This window comes from Notothenia rossii, assembly GCF_949606895.1.
Source record: "Notothenia rossii genome assembly, chromosome: 2".
NCBI classification, from domain to species: Eukaryota; Metazoa; Chordata; class Actinopteri; order Perciformes; family Nototheniidae; genus Notothenia; species Notothenia rossii.
In genome coordinates, this window is record NC_136904.1 from 26,187,849 (window position 1) to 26,202,289 (window position 14,441).

General features: G+C 38.1%; 2 protein-coding genes across 2 annotated transcripts; one reads left to right on the forward strand and one right to left on the reverse strand.

Moving 5' to 3' along the window:
* Nucleotides 1-476: 476 nt before the first annotated feature.
* slc30a4 (solute carrier family 30 member 4) lies at nucleotides 477-9,226 on the reverse strand. The gene is made up of 8 exons (XM_079663133.1): nucleotides 9,092-9,226; nucleotides 8,356-8,847; nucleotides 5,565-5,711; nucleotides 4,546-4,699; nucleotides 4,049-4,274; nucleotides 3,539-3,644; nucleotides 3,312-3,446; nucleotides 477-1,478 (listed from the first exon to the last, which is right to left on the reverse strand). Exons 2-8 carry the CDS (start codon nucleotides 8,753-8,755, stop codon nucleotides 1,324-1,326), a joined length of 1,323 nt encoding a protein of 440 aa, XP_079519259.1. The 5' UTR covers nucleotides 8,756-8,847; nucleotides 9,092-9,226; the 3' UTR covers nucleotides 477-1,323.
* Nucleotides 9,222-13,713, forward strand: bloc1s6 (biogenesis of lysosomal organelles complex-1, subunit 6, pallidin). Its single transcript, XM_079663134.1, has 6 exons — nucleotides 9,222-9,358; nucleotides 9,530-9,610; nucleotides 10,803-10,947; nucleotides 11,812-11,899; nucleotides 12,002-12,088; nucleotides 12,219-13,713. The coding sequence occupies exons 2-6, from the start codon at nucleotides 9,565-9,567 to the stop codon at nucleotides 12,336-12,338; spliced, it is 486 nt and encodes a 161-aa protein (XP_079519260.1). The 5' UTR covers nucleotides 9,222-9,358; nucleotides 9,530-9,564; the 3' UTR covers nucleotides 12,339-13,713.
* The last annotated feature ends 728 nt before the right edge of the window (nucleotides 13,714-14,441 follow it).

The following is a 14,441-nucleotide window of genomic DNA, read 5'->3' on the forward strand; positions in this document are numbered from 1 at the left end:
AAGGACCTTAAATTATGATTGCAGAGTTACAAGAACTTAAAACAAGATTTCAAAGCAGTTTGATGTGCCTAAAGTCTAGCCCTCATGCTCACTATCATTTAAGGGGTTAAATAGAGTTTAATGTGTATGCTTGTTATCTTATCAAATATCCAGAATGTCTCAATGTTGTGGGTTGATGGTAGAAGCACACCACCTAGTGTTCAAAAGTGACAGCAACATATCCTGCACACTGTGGTACGCAGTCAGCTGAATCTCAATTACCAATCTTGGATGTCTTTCCAATGTTTAAATTAAGTTTGTTTCTTAATTCAAAATAATATTTATAAGTACTTATTTGATTGAATTGGAAAACTATCAAGATTTGAGTCAAAGTATTTTTTGTGGATTGTTAAAATAAGTTGATAAATTGTGCCAAAAATGCCTTTCCATTTTCTTAGATGTGTTGTTAGAAAAAAAAAGGCACTGAGAGGCAAGCAGAAGATGAAATACTTTATTAGAAACAAAGGGTGATGCAGTTCCTGACTTCCGTCGATGATTCATTTTAGAGAATAGGAAAAGGTTTACAAAAAAACCCAGACAGTCTCTCAATACTGGAAACACTATAAATATTATCAGCGGGTGAAAACTGAAAAAACAGCCAATCAGAAATACTGGTTCACAAACCTGTCTGCATTAGTATACTGTCAGTTTAGGGAATACGAAGAAAATGAGTTAAGGAATTGAGGCTGAAACCATAACACTGTAGCATTAACCATTTTACAAAGTCAGTCACTCTTTGATTGTCAGTTGCGTGGTCGCCTAAATTTAGCTAAGAGCCATGCTAAAATAAAATGTCGGTTTTTAAGTGTTGATCAGACTGCTTTGATCATTTCTAAGGTTGATACGTTGATGTGATGTCTGCCTAAGGGACACAATGATACAAGTTGTTTTTCCAAATGAACAGAAAATAAGGTACCTTTTCATTTGCAGACATCCTCAGTAAACAAATAAAATCAAGTCCTCACACCTAGAAACAAATCTGATGCTAAAACATCAGTGACAAATCAAACAATAAAATACAAAAAAGTTGAAATAGGCTTCAATGGTGAATTAAGGGCATTAATTTTTCTGAAAGCATCCAAGCTCTCAAAGCTGTGCGAGGTCCCCGGCGGCTGAAGTGATCCAACTATTGGAAATGTGCGCTTGCTTTCCTTTGGCACCAGTCTTTTTCTGTTTGCATGTACATACCGTTTACTGTGTCTCCCTCACAGCAGGCCTTCTGTCTCGGCTGTCCTGTGTCTTGAAGTGCTCCGTGGAAGTCACTGTTCAGAAGAGTCTCTTTCCCTAGGCACTGGACTGCAGGCAGTGTGTGCAGGTGCGCACAGGCCTCAGCCTGTGTGTCTGCACCTGCACCGTGCACCTGCCCAGGCCGTAGGTGTGGAGCAGCAGGTGGCGCGCCTTCGCCTGCACGTCCTCCCAGTTGCTGGCACTAGAGGGCGCTGTGAACACAAACATCAGAGTCAGAATACTTGTATTCATCCCACAGATGGGAAATGTACATTTGTTACAGCAAGTAAAGAGCCAAAGATAGCTTAATTATTAATTATATTATTAAGAAGCACGCATAAAAAAAAGTAGAAATGTCACAATTTACAAAACACACCTCCCGTACCAGTTCAAGTTGAGATATAGCAGCCAGGTGGAAGTATTAAAAGTTGAAGTATACAGTATATTGCACAGTTATTGACGGTGTATAAATAGGCGTTATAGTCTAGTCTTTGTTGTTATATGTGTGTGTGGGTCCAACAGGGGATGTGGTGTTTATGCATTTGAAATTAAATTAAACAAGTTACAGCATGTCCAAACAGAATATGTCCCAACAGATCATTTCACATGTCATAGCAGGAAAACACAGGTAATTACTGCACACCAGGGCCCCAGCCAGTGTCAGGGCCCTGATGCAGGCCCACTGGGACTCATGTTTATGAACTGAACCATCGTTAAAGTTGTATTAAAGTCATGAGTAAAACCTGTGCAATCAAAATGTATACCCACATACTAATTCAATAACTATATGACGGTTGTGTTAGTACCTTCCAGTTTCTACCAGTTAGTTTACAAAAAGAAACCTTGATCAATTTCTATCAACAAAAAATAACACAATACTAGCACTGAAAAACGTCTCTGCATATTAAATGTCACAAAATAAAATCCATGTTTTATAAGAATGTGCAGTTGTGTCCATGAAAAGCACACTCAAAACCTAGAAAGAAATCACATGTTATGTGTATTACCCCCTTTTTGAGTATGTGCGATGGGACACTTTTCAGAGTACCTTATAGTAGTGTTCAAACTCTTTCATGGACTAGAGCAGTCATTCTTATCAGACATACTCTCAATGTAAGCTCTGCCAGATGTGCTGCATGTGTTGAACTGCTCTGGAAAAGGTTAAACAGCTCTCTCAAGAAATAACACCTTCTATATTGTACGTTTTCACAATGTCACTCAAAGTTTATCACCCATTTTTACATTTTGTGATACAACAGCTTGAATTCAAACTGGATCAAAACAAGGACAATCGTATTCAAACAAATACGGATGCAATCTGAAAGCCAAGGGAAGAACTTGCAGTTAAGTTTCTTGTGAAACAACTGTGATGAAATGAGAACTAAAGTCCTGTGAGAAATAAACACAGGAACAAGTCTCAGCACATAATCCACACTTTGATCTTACTTTTACTTTAAAACAAGATCTGAAGCCAAATGCAAAAAGAATATATTTACTCTTACAGGTCACTGACATTGAACAGATTGCCAAAGCAACACCGAAAACAACCTAAATCAAAGTGGTCAAGCCAAAAGTAGCTCTTCATGATCACTGACAAGCCATCAGAAACATAAGCAGAAAGACTTCAAGATGCCTTCACTGCAGTAGTATTTCTAGTCTTGACTTGGTTGATAAAATATGTACGTGTGTTATCTGTTCACTTTATTAGAGCTGAAAGAAGAAAGTGTATCTGCAAGTATTTTGATAGTTGATGAGTTTCTGTTAAAAAGTATCTGTATTGATGCTGAAACATACATATTTAATATGTTCTGAAGCCCCTTGCATATGGACATATACCTTAAAAAACCTACAATGTAAGAAATGTGTTATGAAGCTTGTTAATAAATGAGTCATAATAAATCCCAAAACAACCTTTTTTGAGTGAAAACTAAAGAAGAAATGGATATAAAATACTTATGATCCACATAATAGTTCTATATATTTAGAAACGTGATCCTTTCAACCTTCTTTCTTCTTGTCTGTACTGAGGGTATGTATCTACTCACCCAGCTGCAGATGCACTATAGCTGCAGTCTTGTCCGTGGTCAGCGCCCAGACGTTCAGCTCATCCACTGATTGGACGTCCTCCAGCTTCAGGAGGTCTTCTTTGATTCTCAGAGTGTCCAGATGCCTGGGAACACCTGAGGATGAAATAAACTCCTTAATGCACCTACGCCACTTTAAATACTCAACATCCTCTGAAGGCACTGCAGGACCACGGCCAGAGACGCACCCTCCAGCACGATGACTATTGTGTCTCGTATGATGCGGAACGTGGTGACGAGTACCAGGATGGAGAAGATGTAGGTGCAGATGGGGTCTGCCAACTTAAAGTCCGGCTGTGAAGTCAGAGAGTTACATCGGATCGATTAAAATCAAAGTTTCATATGAATGCATGCTTAGCCATCCCTGTATTTAATATCAATTTAAATCGAAAGACCATCAATTAGTTTACAATTAGTGAATTTGTATGAAATAATTTATATATTTTCGTTTAATTAAATGCTTTTATACGTTTACAACTAACACTTGGTTTTAACAACATAATGGGTTTAAAGCTGTATGGTTCACACTGCCTTGGGAGTTCTCTGTTAAATAGGTGTCAACACTTAATTACCAGTTTTATTTTCAAAAAGTAACAGAATTACTTTGTTGGTACAATACCATCTTGTTTTACAATGGTTCTACAAGGTAAATACATGGTCAAATGGTCAAATGGATGGATGAGTGGATGGATGGGTACCTTGAAGCGGACGATGTAGGCCGCTATGAGCACCCCGATGCTCTGGACCAGATCTCCCAGAGCGTGGATGAAGGCCGCTCTGACAGCCAGGCTGCCCTGCTGCCTCTGCCCCCCCGACCCCCCTGACTGTGAGGCGGCTGCAGAGCCGTGAGAGTGACCATGGCCATGTGAGTGACCGTGGCCGTGAGAGTGACCGTGGCCACCTTGGTTTAACAAGAAACCCATTCTGTAAGACACAGAAGAAAACAAAAGAAAGAAAGAGGGCGTTTTTTTTTAAGGCATTGGAGTTACACGTATGTTGTGTTTTTAACTAAGACAATGCTGTCAATGAGTTTAATCATTCACCTTCCAAATATGGTCAAACATTAAACACTGAGAATCATCAACTGGAGAGGTGATGACAGGACAGGACTTAGGACCAATCTTAAGCTGACACTCATAGGCACGATTACAGCGTTGTCATATTGTGCACTCTTTAAAAGTGACTTTTTACTTACATGAGGTTGACAGCCACGCCCACAGCTGCAGTGATGAGCATGACATCCCCATCTATGTCGAACTCTTGGTGTATCGTCCTCTGAACGGCCTCGTAGAGCAGTATGGCTGTCAGGATGTAGATGAGCACTACACTGAGGACTGCTGATACAACCTCTGGGGACGGAGAATAATGGTCAGTTGTAGATACAGAGCATGTTTATACCAAAAAACTAAGATACAGTACCAACATTTTTTATATTTGAAAGGTCCAATTTGTTTATACTAGAAATGATTTATGTTTAGCCTTCACCAATAACTGTCTCAACTGTATTTCACATGCTGTCTCCTATCAAATACACGTTTAGTAATGCCTCCTACAAGGATCCAGCTAGAACCCTGTCCTGTTCTTCATTTTAGAATAGACGACATTGTGTCTTTCATCTGTGACTGTCAAATTCTACTTGATTGGACAATAATGTTTTCTGATCTACCGAGAATTCTTTCCACTCCTAAACACAGAGATACCCTTTTTGTATCAATTTAGTCCTTAATAAAAAAAACAATAGTCATGGTATTCTACATATCAGAGATTAAGATTACAACAATTTGCAAAGCACAAAACCACTCACATTGAAAACCCTGATGGTAAACAACCTCAGAAGCTTTTGAGTACAGATGTAAACTCCCCTCTGACGTGTAGAGAGAGGATGTGAAGCACTTTCTTCTTCAGTTGAGTTATAGATGTACAAATTCATCTGTCGATTGAATGTTTCTCATAACCCTGTCATTATGCTGCTTTCAAATCCGTGTCTCAGTGCTGTCTTAGTGCTGTAGATACCAGAAACATTGGTATAACTGCCTTTTTCATTTATATTTGAGTGTTCTATGTTTTTTTTTTGTTTTTTTTAAATGGACCAAGAGTCTCTTTAAATAAAGCTGACGATGATAGAGACTTAACTATTTCTAACACACAGAAGGGGTGATATGAGAGAGGAAGTGCACAGAGGAAGTGAGAATGCTTCTGAGATCATAAACTCACCGAGACGATGCAGGCCGAAAGTAAATCTACTCGTGGGCGGTTTGGTGGAGAGCCAGAGGGCCAGCAGAGAAAACAGAATGCCCACCACGTCTGTTAGCATGTGCACAGCGTCAGTCATGATGGCTAAGCTGTTGGAAAAGTAACCACCTGAAAGCCAAGACAAAGAGATTTTAAAAGGATATCTGCAAAGATTTATCTTAAATATTTGTGCATGCACAGATTTTAAGATACAAGTGTTGGCACCTTGCAGATATTAGGGATGCCAGAAACTGACCATGATCAAATTCGAAAATCGGACAGCCCTGGCGAATATTAATCGACTTCCTCCAAGTTTACAGTAAAACAAACTGGTGATGTGACCAATGGCCATTTACAATTATTAATACTATTACTATTATTAGCATTAGTCTATATTTTGGTTGAAACTAAGCCAGGAAAAAAAAGAAAAACATAAATAATAATAAAAATATATATAAATAAAATCGAATTTTCAAAAACAATTTTCGATTATGGAGACTGTAACGAATATTCGAAAAATCGAATAATCGCTGGTATCCCTAGCAGATATACACCCACAGCATAGTATGTGGTTACATTCTAGGTATGATGTGACGTGATTTAATTGGCAGATAATCATTTATTTTATTAAAAGTGACAAAATAGTATACGATCTAATTCCTGCAGAATTCAATCTGACTGTGACCCTGATGAACTGTCAACTGCTATCAGCTAAATGTATCAAAAGAATGCTCCACTGTCCCAGTTTTTAAATAGAGAAATAGATTCATAAAGAAAACAACAAATCTAGCGTGACCCAATAGCTTTTAAAATAGCCAGTATGTAACACTCATTGATTTGTATGTTTGTATGTAAGTCATTATTATTAATCAGCAGATTTTTTTCCTAGATTCATCATTTAATCTTTTATAAAATGTCAGAAAAGTTTATTACAGTTTCTTGGTTTTCATGATGATGTCTTTAAATGTCTTGTTCCGTCAGTCCAAAAGCCAAATATATTCAGATCAAAACAGAGAAAAGCAGGACATGAAAAATCACTAATATTAGCCGATTATCGAAACAGACAAGAGTTACTTTTTCTGTATATAATATTGATTAACCCATTAGTTGACACACTTATTGTATCTCTCATATATTTGTTGAACCACAACATGTATTAATAATAATATAAAAACAAGACTTGGGTAGATAATTCAGCACAAAAAAGTCAGCAGAACAAGCTTTCAGAGTTGTTGCACCAGAGGCGGAAATGATGCTAGGACATATAATCAATCACAGAGTCCTCCAGCCGATAGCACCTTAGGGAGAGGAAATGCACAAACATTGATACTGATGTAGAGCTGGGAGGAACAGTGGATGGATTTGGAAATACCCTAACCTGCTCATTCTCTGATTCAATCGTCATCTTTGTTAACTGCGTCAGAAAGGTGAAGATTAACACACGATGAATCCTGAGGCATAAGTGTGTGATTGTATCTATCATCCTCACCTTTTCAGCTAAATAAGTGTCAAATAAAAACCTGTTTTTCTTCTGGAGATATTTCAGCACAAAGCATGTTTGATGGTACCCCCATGTTTAGGCATAGAAGTATAAAAAATGTCTCCTTCCACTATAATAAATGGAAGTTAAAGATTTGTGGTGCTCAAAGAAAAAGAAAAGTGCATTTAAGACAGTTGAAACTTATTTAAAATGTAAAAAAGGCGTTCTGTTTCAGGCGAGGTAGCCTACTAAACCTGCTTTACAGAGGGTAGTAGAGTTCATTTTCTCCACCTAATTGACTGAACAATGAATATGTATTTCTGTTTGCTCATTGTAAGATACTGCCATCGGTTGTGTATATCTGAAAAGCCATATCCAAACAAACACATTGCTGAACTCAGGCCCGCTGTGTCTCCAGCTGATTTGAAAAGGTTTAATGGGTTTATTTCCTCTCGCTTATCTCCTGCAGCCATGGATGTAAAACAACTTCTATTTCTATGTTTTATTCCCTTTCACCTGCCTTAGCAAGACTTCAGTAAAAGTGGTCCAAAAACTGCTGCAAGCATTTGACCAAGTGCTCGAAATGGTCTCATGTGACTCCCATTAAGATTTCTTTCCACTGGCTTTCCACCAAATATTTTTAGTTTAGAGCCTTGCCTGTTTAAAGAGCACAGCGGACCTACATCAGGTCTGATCGGGGTTTGTTGGTTATCCCCGGGCTCAAGACAAAAGGAGAAGGTGCCTTAGGTTGTAACTCCTACACCGTGCAACTTTTGTAGTGTCTCAATGACAGTTTTGTTCCTTTTTACATGTCTTTAGCTTTGTTGGTATCTCTTAGTATAGTTTGTCTTTCACTTGTTGTTTTGTGTTGTTGTTTTTTTACACAAAATCACTTTATAAGGTATGAACAAATGTGTGGTCATTATTATATATTGTTATTATTATTACTATCATCTTCAGAGCCAGTTTGTATTCTATCTCTTTTGTCATAACGCTTACTGGATTATCTAGCAGTATTTAAAAAGAAATACAGCTCTGAAAAAAATTAAGAGACTACTCCACATTTTTCTTAAATCTCAATCTCTACATGTATGACAGCCATTCTATTCCAGTGTCTGTTGAATTCCAACACAGAGAGAGGTTGTCAGTAGTTTGAAGAATATAATAACAAATGTTAATTTTACTCAAACACATACCTATAAATAGTAAAACCACAGAAACTGACATTGCTGCAGTGGTCTCTTCATTTATCCAGAGCTGTATGTAGTGTGAGGTTCACTCTGCACATCTTACCGACAATTTCCCCTGTCATGAAGAGGAAATAGAGCAAAGCTGCCATGACCAGCCTCTTCATCACTTTCTTGTGTTTGATGCTGTCCCTCTTCTTGGTGCAGTTCTCGCAGGGGTCCATGTTGAGCCCCGGGCTGCCCAGGCTGGAGGAAGAGTCCAGCAGGGAGTCATCATCATCCGCCGACACCACCAGCGTGTTCACCGCCACCCCGTTGGAGTTAGCCCCGGAGGAGTAGTCCGACATCTCCCCGGAGACCACCACCTTGAGCTTGTTGAATTTGGGCGTCTCGTCGTCCCCTAGCTCGTTGGAGAAGTCGAAAGGCTCGGTGTCGCTCAGGTCCCAGTCGTTCCTCTCCCTCCTGAAGACGGATCGCACCTTGCTGAAGAGCCTGCCTCCAGACATCTTTGCTAACACTGAGGTTTATCCAGGCCTCTCTATGGAATCAGTTCCATTGTTGTAGGTTCAAGTCTTGCATTTCTACTCCGGTTGAGTACCTAGAGGAGACACAATAAATTAAACGACAACGACATTTACGACAACTCAACGACAACGCAATTCACTCCAGATCCTTTCAGATTATCATTGTAGAAGTTGTGCTGGTTAACTTTGAGTCATCTTTTAAAAATATATATAGCATAAGCTAAAGAGTAACAAGCTAGCTAGTAAACGTTAGCTGTCTTGTCGTGATAGTTAGCCACACAGAGACATGTAATGTAGTCGAAATACAAGCCGGTTTACCTAATATATATCCTTTATGGTTGTCAAGTATCGATTCGTCTTTAAATTGAAAACTGTCATTAGACTGGTGTCAACATCAGTCGTTGCTCTCACCTCCCCGTCTGCATTAACAAGTTTGGTTTCGCCCACTGTCACGTGATGACGCACGAGTCACATGACGTTTTTTCCAGACGCACATCCAAACATCTCTGCTGTTGTTTCTCTTTCTTGTGTGCGAAAAAACGGAACCCATTACACAAAGTTACTGTTAAATAGAAAAGCAATCAGGTAAGACTATGTTGTGACTGTTAGAGGTTGTGTAGTTGCTGATGTGTCACGTTATGAAGCTGCTCAGCATGCTAGCTAATTTACTTCCTCTATGGTCAGATGTTCTGATAAGCTAACTGATCATTTACAGCCGACAAAATGTGACTGATTTATTGATGCCTCTTTTTCAAGTTCTGAAGCAGCCTGGGTCAACAGAGTCGTTGCATATGGAGGTAGAGGAGATGGAAGATGAAGGACCTCCACACATTGAAGGTGTGTGTGTGTGTGTGTGTGTGTGTGTGTGTGTGTGTGTGTGTGTGTGTGTGTGTGTGTGTGTGTGTGTGTGTGTGTGTGTGTGTGTGTGTGTGTGTGTGTGTGTGTGTGTGTGTGTGTGTGTGTGTGTGTGATCTGGCCTGGCCTCTGCCGTCTTGACTTGTCTGGCATGAATTTCTGTATAGATTGTGACAGATAGCTGTCAGTTTGTGCCTTTCATGCATCCTTATTACATATCTATACGACAGTGTTGTTCCCCAGCTCAATATATTTTGACATAGAGGGTTTTACATTCTTTGCAACATTTTCTCCTTAAGTAAATGTTCAAAGTACATTTTCCCTGGTCAATTTTAAAACCATCTGCGGATCATTGCCAACTGATGTCATACTGATTAAAACCAGGCCCTTAAGTTTGTGTGTATGACTGTTTTCTTATACTTCAGACAATTATATCTCTTTCAAGTTGGACCTTGCGAAACAAGTTAAAATGAGTGTTGTACTGTCATTGCACAGTTACTTAACCCCAACACTACCGTCTCTGTTATTATATATTGAGGTGTAAGAGGACATGAATAGTCATGAACATGGGTATCTGTGTCATTTTAACCATATCCATTTCAACATTGTCCAATTTTCAGCAAATTAGTATGTTCATGAATAAATAGCATGCACATTTTATTGCAAAGTTGTTATACTTGCACTGTTTTATTTTGGTGGAAAATAAATGAATATGGGGTGGACTGTGCAATGTCTTCAGTACTGAGACCACCTAGAAGGATTAAAAACTGTAGAACTGCAGCTGAGGGAGCAGATAGCGAATCGTACGCCGAAATTATCCATGATGGTAGTTTCGTACATTTATTTCTTCATCCAAAAGTACAACGTTTCCAATACGTGCTGTGATTTTCCTATTGCATGCTTGTTTCACCCTGGTAAAAAACGATATGCTTACTGGTACGCTTATCCCACCACCGCCTGTCTCCCATTATATACAACTACACCAGGTGCCCAAATCACCCAGTGTCCAAAGGTGCCTTCAAATGAAAGCAACTTTATCAAACTTTATAACACATAAATAATAATACATTTACTATAAACAAAACAAAACAAAAATATATATAACAGACATAATATATAGCTCCAACACTGTGTGACACAATACTAAATACATGATTTCCTCAACATGTGACAGAGCTCCAGTTGGACTGTTTGGAGAGCATGGCGCCTGTAGAGAACGTGTTTGTGGATAAGATAGCTGTGGACAAACTCACAGAGGGATTACTCTCTCACTACCTACCAGATCTACAGAACTCTAAACGAGCCCTGCAAGAGCTCACGTGAGTATTTTGCTTGTTTGGTTTTAGGTACGGCCATCCCTAATAAATACACATTTCACCAGTATTATCTCACCACAATGGTTTTAATAAGCACAGCCTTATTCAAGCTACTTGTGGATACAACTTTAAAAGTGGCAAGATTAGAGACATATTAATACATCCCATGGTGGAGAAAGTTTATAATGTTTTTCTTCCAACTAAAGATTACAATCAGGGACTTCAGGGATATGTTATCCCAAACAGGTTTTGTTGTTTAGTTAATTCACTTGGTTAGTACGTGCTTGAATAAATAAAACATTTATTTTCAATGTAAATAAGAAATAATAAAAAACTTGCTTGTTTATTGCTTTTGATTTGTCCTTCAATATTAAGGATGGTCCCATCTATCCCAGAGTTAAAGAGATCATAAAGGACGAAACTCAGCAATTACTGAGTACATAAAACAGCCAACAGGTGACTGTCAGTATGTGATTCCTATAATGACAGAAACCAGTTTACAGTAAACGACTCTGTGGCACAGGTCAACATGCTTCAGGCAGAACTGGATGGATGGGTTGTCCTGTTGCTTTAATGCTGGTAGTGCTGAGTTTACCGTTCATTTCACTATGAACATGCTGGTTCACTTGTAAAGAACAAAGTCATCCAAAACAACCTGAACTGTCTTTCACAAACATGAACAATCTGTGCAACACTTCTAAACATCCAGGAATGTATCTGAATAATTAGCGCATGTAAATATTCTCTACATATTTACTCTGATGGAAGTTATGAATATTTAGAAGATGTCCTTTCAATTTAAGAAATGTTTTGTTGAAAAAAGGCCTCTTGACTTTACTTCTTTCTCTCCATTTGTATCCTGACCAGACAAAATCAGGTGATATTGTTAGACACACTGGACCAAGAAGTCACCAAATTCCGAGATTGTAATGCCTTACTGGACCTCAATTCACTGGTATGTTGGGACTGAATTATAATCTCATATTTCACACTTATCATTGTCTGTTTTCTTTACTTACCAATGGGAATGCTTTCTAATCCAGTTTGTTGTATTTAGTTTACAGAGGCAAAGGTTTACCACAATAAACTGGTGAACATAAGGAAAGAGATGATCATACTCCACGAAAAAACAACTAAACTAAAGGTACCTTTTCTTTGAATGTATTACTGGGAAATGGGTGATGCGATGTTAAAAAATGGCATAACAAATGTGTGTATTAATGCAAATAAACGGTTCACACACTGTTTGAATGTTAATTTGTGTCTTCTCTCAGAAAAGAGCCTTGAAGCTGCAGCAGCAGAAGCAGAACGAGGCACTGGAGAAGGAGCAGCAGCGTGAGAAGGAGCTCGAGAGAGAAAGGCGGCTTGTTGCCAAACCTGCGAAAAGATCTTAGGATCCCCGAGTATGTCTGCTGAATGAATGTACAGGTGCTTTTGCATGCCTTCGCCTATTTATTACATATCAACTATACTACACATGACTACTGCTGAACATTTTCCAAAGCAAAAGTATTTTAGACTTTTAAAAAATGATAATGTCTGAGCTTTTGGGCCTTTATTTTACTGGATAAAGGGAGGGAGAGGAGAGATTAGACACAGTTTAGTTTTCAACCAGGAACATCCTGATCACATATCCATTTTACATCTGTAGGACTGACCCCTCATAATTTTTATGTTTCAGAATCTGTTTGACTGCCATCCACTCATTTTGGTACTTATCTACTTAAAACATGCTCAATACATGTGATCTATTATACCTACATTATTGTTACATGTTTATGCAGTTGACAGAGGTCACTCATGTGACATGTTTGCTCTGAATTACTTCAAAGTACAACAGCATTTTTTTTATAGCTTTATTGCCTCTCAAACATTGAATTCTCAGCAGGTCAAACTCCATTGGTTTTGTTGTGATAGAAATAACGCCCAGGTGTACTACCTTTTTGCTGCAAAAATACTTTTGGTGGACAGCTTCTCGAAAAAAAAGAAAAATAAATTTGGTTTGAAATGGGGCAGATATATTGCTTTCAATAGAAACATTATTTTTTATGAAACACCCTTCTTTATACCTGCACTGAATTAGAAAATTTTGATTTTGAATGGGAAAGTCTAAAAAAAAGTATTTGTAAATTCATTGAGAACAATCTATTCCAAAATCTTTAACACAAATAAGAGTAGAGTGATATGCTTTGGGATATGGTTCACATAGACAGTACACGGTAAATAGGCTAAAAAATGCAATAAGCATGGTATGGTCTTTTATGTTGAACATTGCCAATATCACCACAAACCAAAGACCTGGACTGAATCATCCAATGCTGTTACTTCTCACTATCAACCTCTGGTGACACAAAAACTGGAGCACTTCCCCGAGAGTGCAACAAATCGCTCAAAGACACTTAAGCCGCCGTCAGACAATTGCCAGGAGGAGAATCAATGTGGTTGCTGTCTTTTGTTAAAGATTAAGTGTTAATATAAGTTGTTACATGCCCTGTTAGTGTTGAATGTTATGAAACAAGTATGTTGTTTGGATAGATCTGCATTCTGCACTAAACATAACTGACTGTATTTCTGGGATCCAGATGATGAATTTGTGAACATATGTACAAAACTTTGCCCCCGCCACACACAGCAGCTGTTAATTAATATACTAATGTGTTATTTGTTAATTATATTTGATTTTTTAGACCTCTCAGAAAGGCTTCTATGCACTACCCGCACCTGGAACTCCACTGTTTATACAATTCATAATAAAATAACACAAACTGGTCTGAAAGTGCATTTCATTTTATTTTTTTATTACCTGTTTTTAGTATGCTTAAGCTGTGCACTTCAGTATGTGTGAGAGGGTGAGTACCGCTGTAGTGGTATTTTTCATTGATGCACACATTTTATAATGCCAAATTGGTTCTCAAGTGCGTGTTTTAGAGTCTCACTTCTTTATGTCTACTGCATGGTGTGAAATAGGGCTGCAACTTACAATTCAATTATTGAATTTGCAGATTTGCATGATTGTTTGGTTTGGTCTTCAAAACAGTAAGAACGCCATTCCAAGTTTCTAAAAGTGCAAGGTGATCTTTAAATTAGTTATTGTGTACACCCTAACATATTCAGTTTAATAAGATACAAAAAACAACAACAGAGAGAGCAAGACATCTCCATTGGAGCTGAGAGGCAGAAAACAGCAATATCTGCAATTTATGCATGAAAATATACTTTTACAAATTCATCAACAATCAAAAATAGTTAGCCATTTTTTCCGGTCAATCAACTAATCATTACAGCTCTGAAGAAAAGGTCCCTTTTTAGGGCCATGTGTACAATACAAATTAGTATGAAATAAAACAGGAAAAAGGCAATTTTGCATTAAAAATCAATTTAATATATACAAATGTCAATTACTTGATATTTATCCAAATGGTTCGAGTTTTTTTGTTGATCAACTAATTGATTAGTCGACTAATTGTTGCTGCTCTACTGTAAACACTTGTTTTCAG

What these genes read in the sequence shown, in the direction of transcription:
- slc30a4 (XM_079663133.1), bottom strand. Translation starts at nt 8,755, where the DNA reads ATGTCTGGAGGCAGGCTCTTCAGCAAGGTGCGATCCGTCTTCAGGAGG. An exon ending in GGCGTGGCTGTCAACCTCAT is followed by an intron (nt 4,275 to 4,545) that starts GTAAGTAAAAAG and finishes TGTGTCTTACAG; the next exon opens with AATGGGTTTCTTGTTAAACC. An exon ending in AATAGTCATCGTGCTGGAGG is followed by an intron (nt 3,447 to 3,538) that starts GTGCGTCTCTGG and finishes TTTCATCCTCAG; the next exon opens with GTGTTCCCAGGCATCTGGAC.
- bloc1s6 (XM_079663134.1), top strand. Translation starts at nt 9,565, where the DNA reads ATGGAGGTAGAGGAGATGGAAGATGAAGGACCTCCACACATTGAAG. An exon ending in TACTGGACCTCAATTCACTG is followed by an intron (nt 11,900 to 12,001) that starts GTATGTTGGGAC and finishes TGTTGTATTTAG; the next exon opens with TTTACAGAGGCAAAGGTTTA. An exon ending in AAAAAACAACTAAACTAAAG is followed by an intron (nt 12,089 to 12,218) that starts GTACCTTTTCTT and finishes GTCTTCTCTCAG; the next exon opens with AAAAGAGCCTTGAAGCTGCA.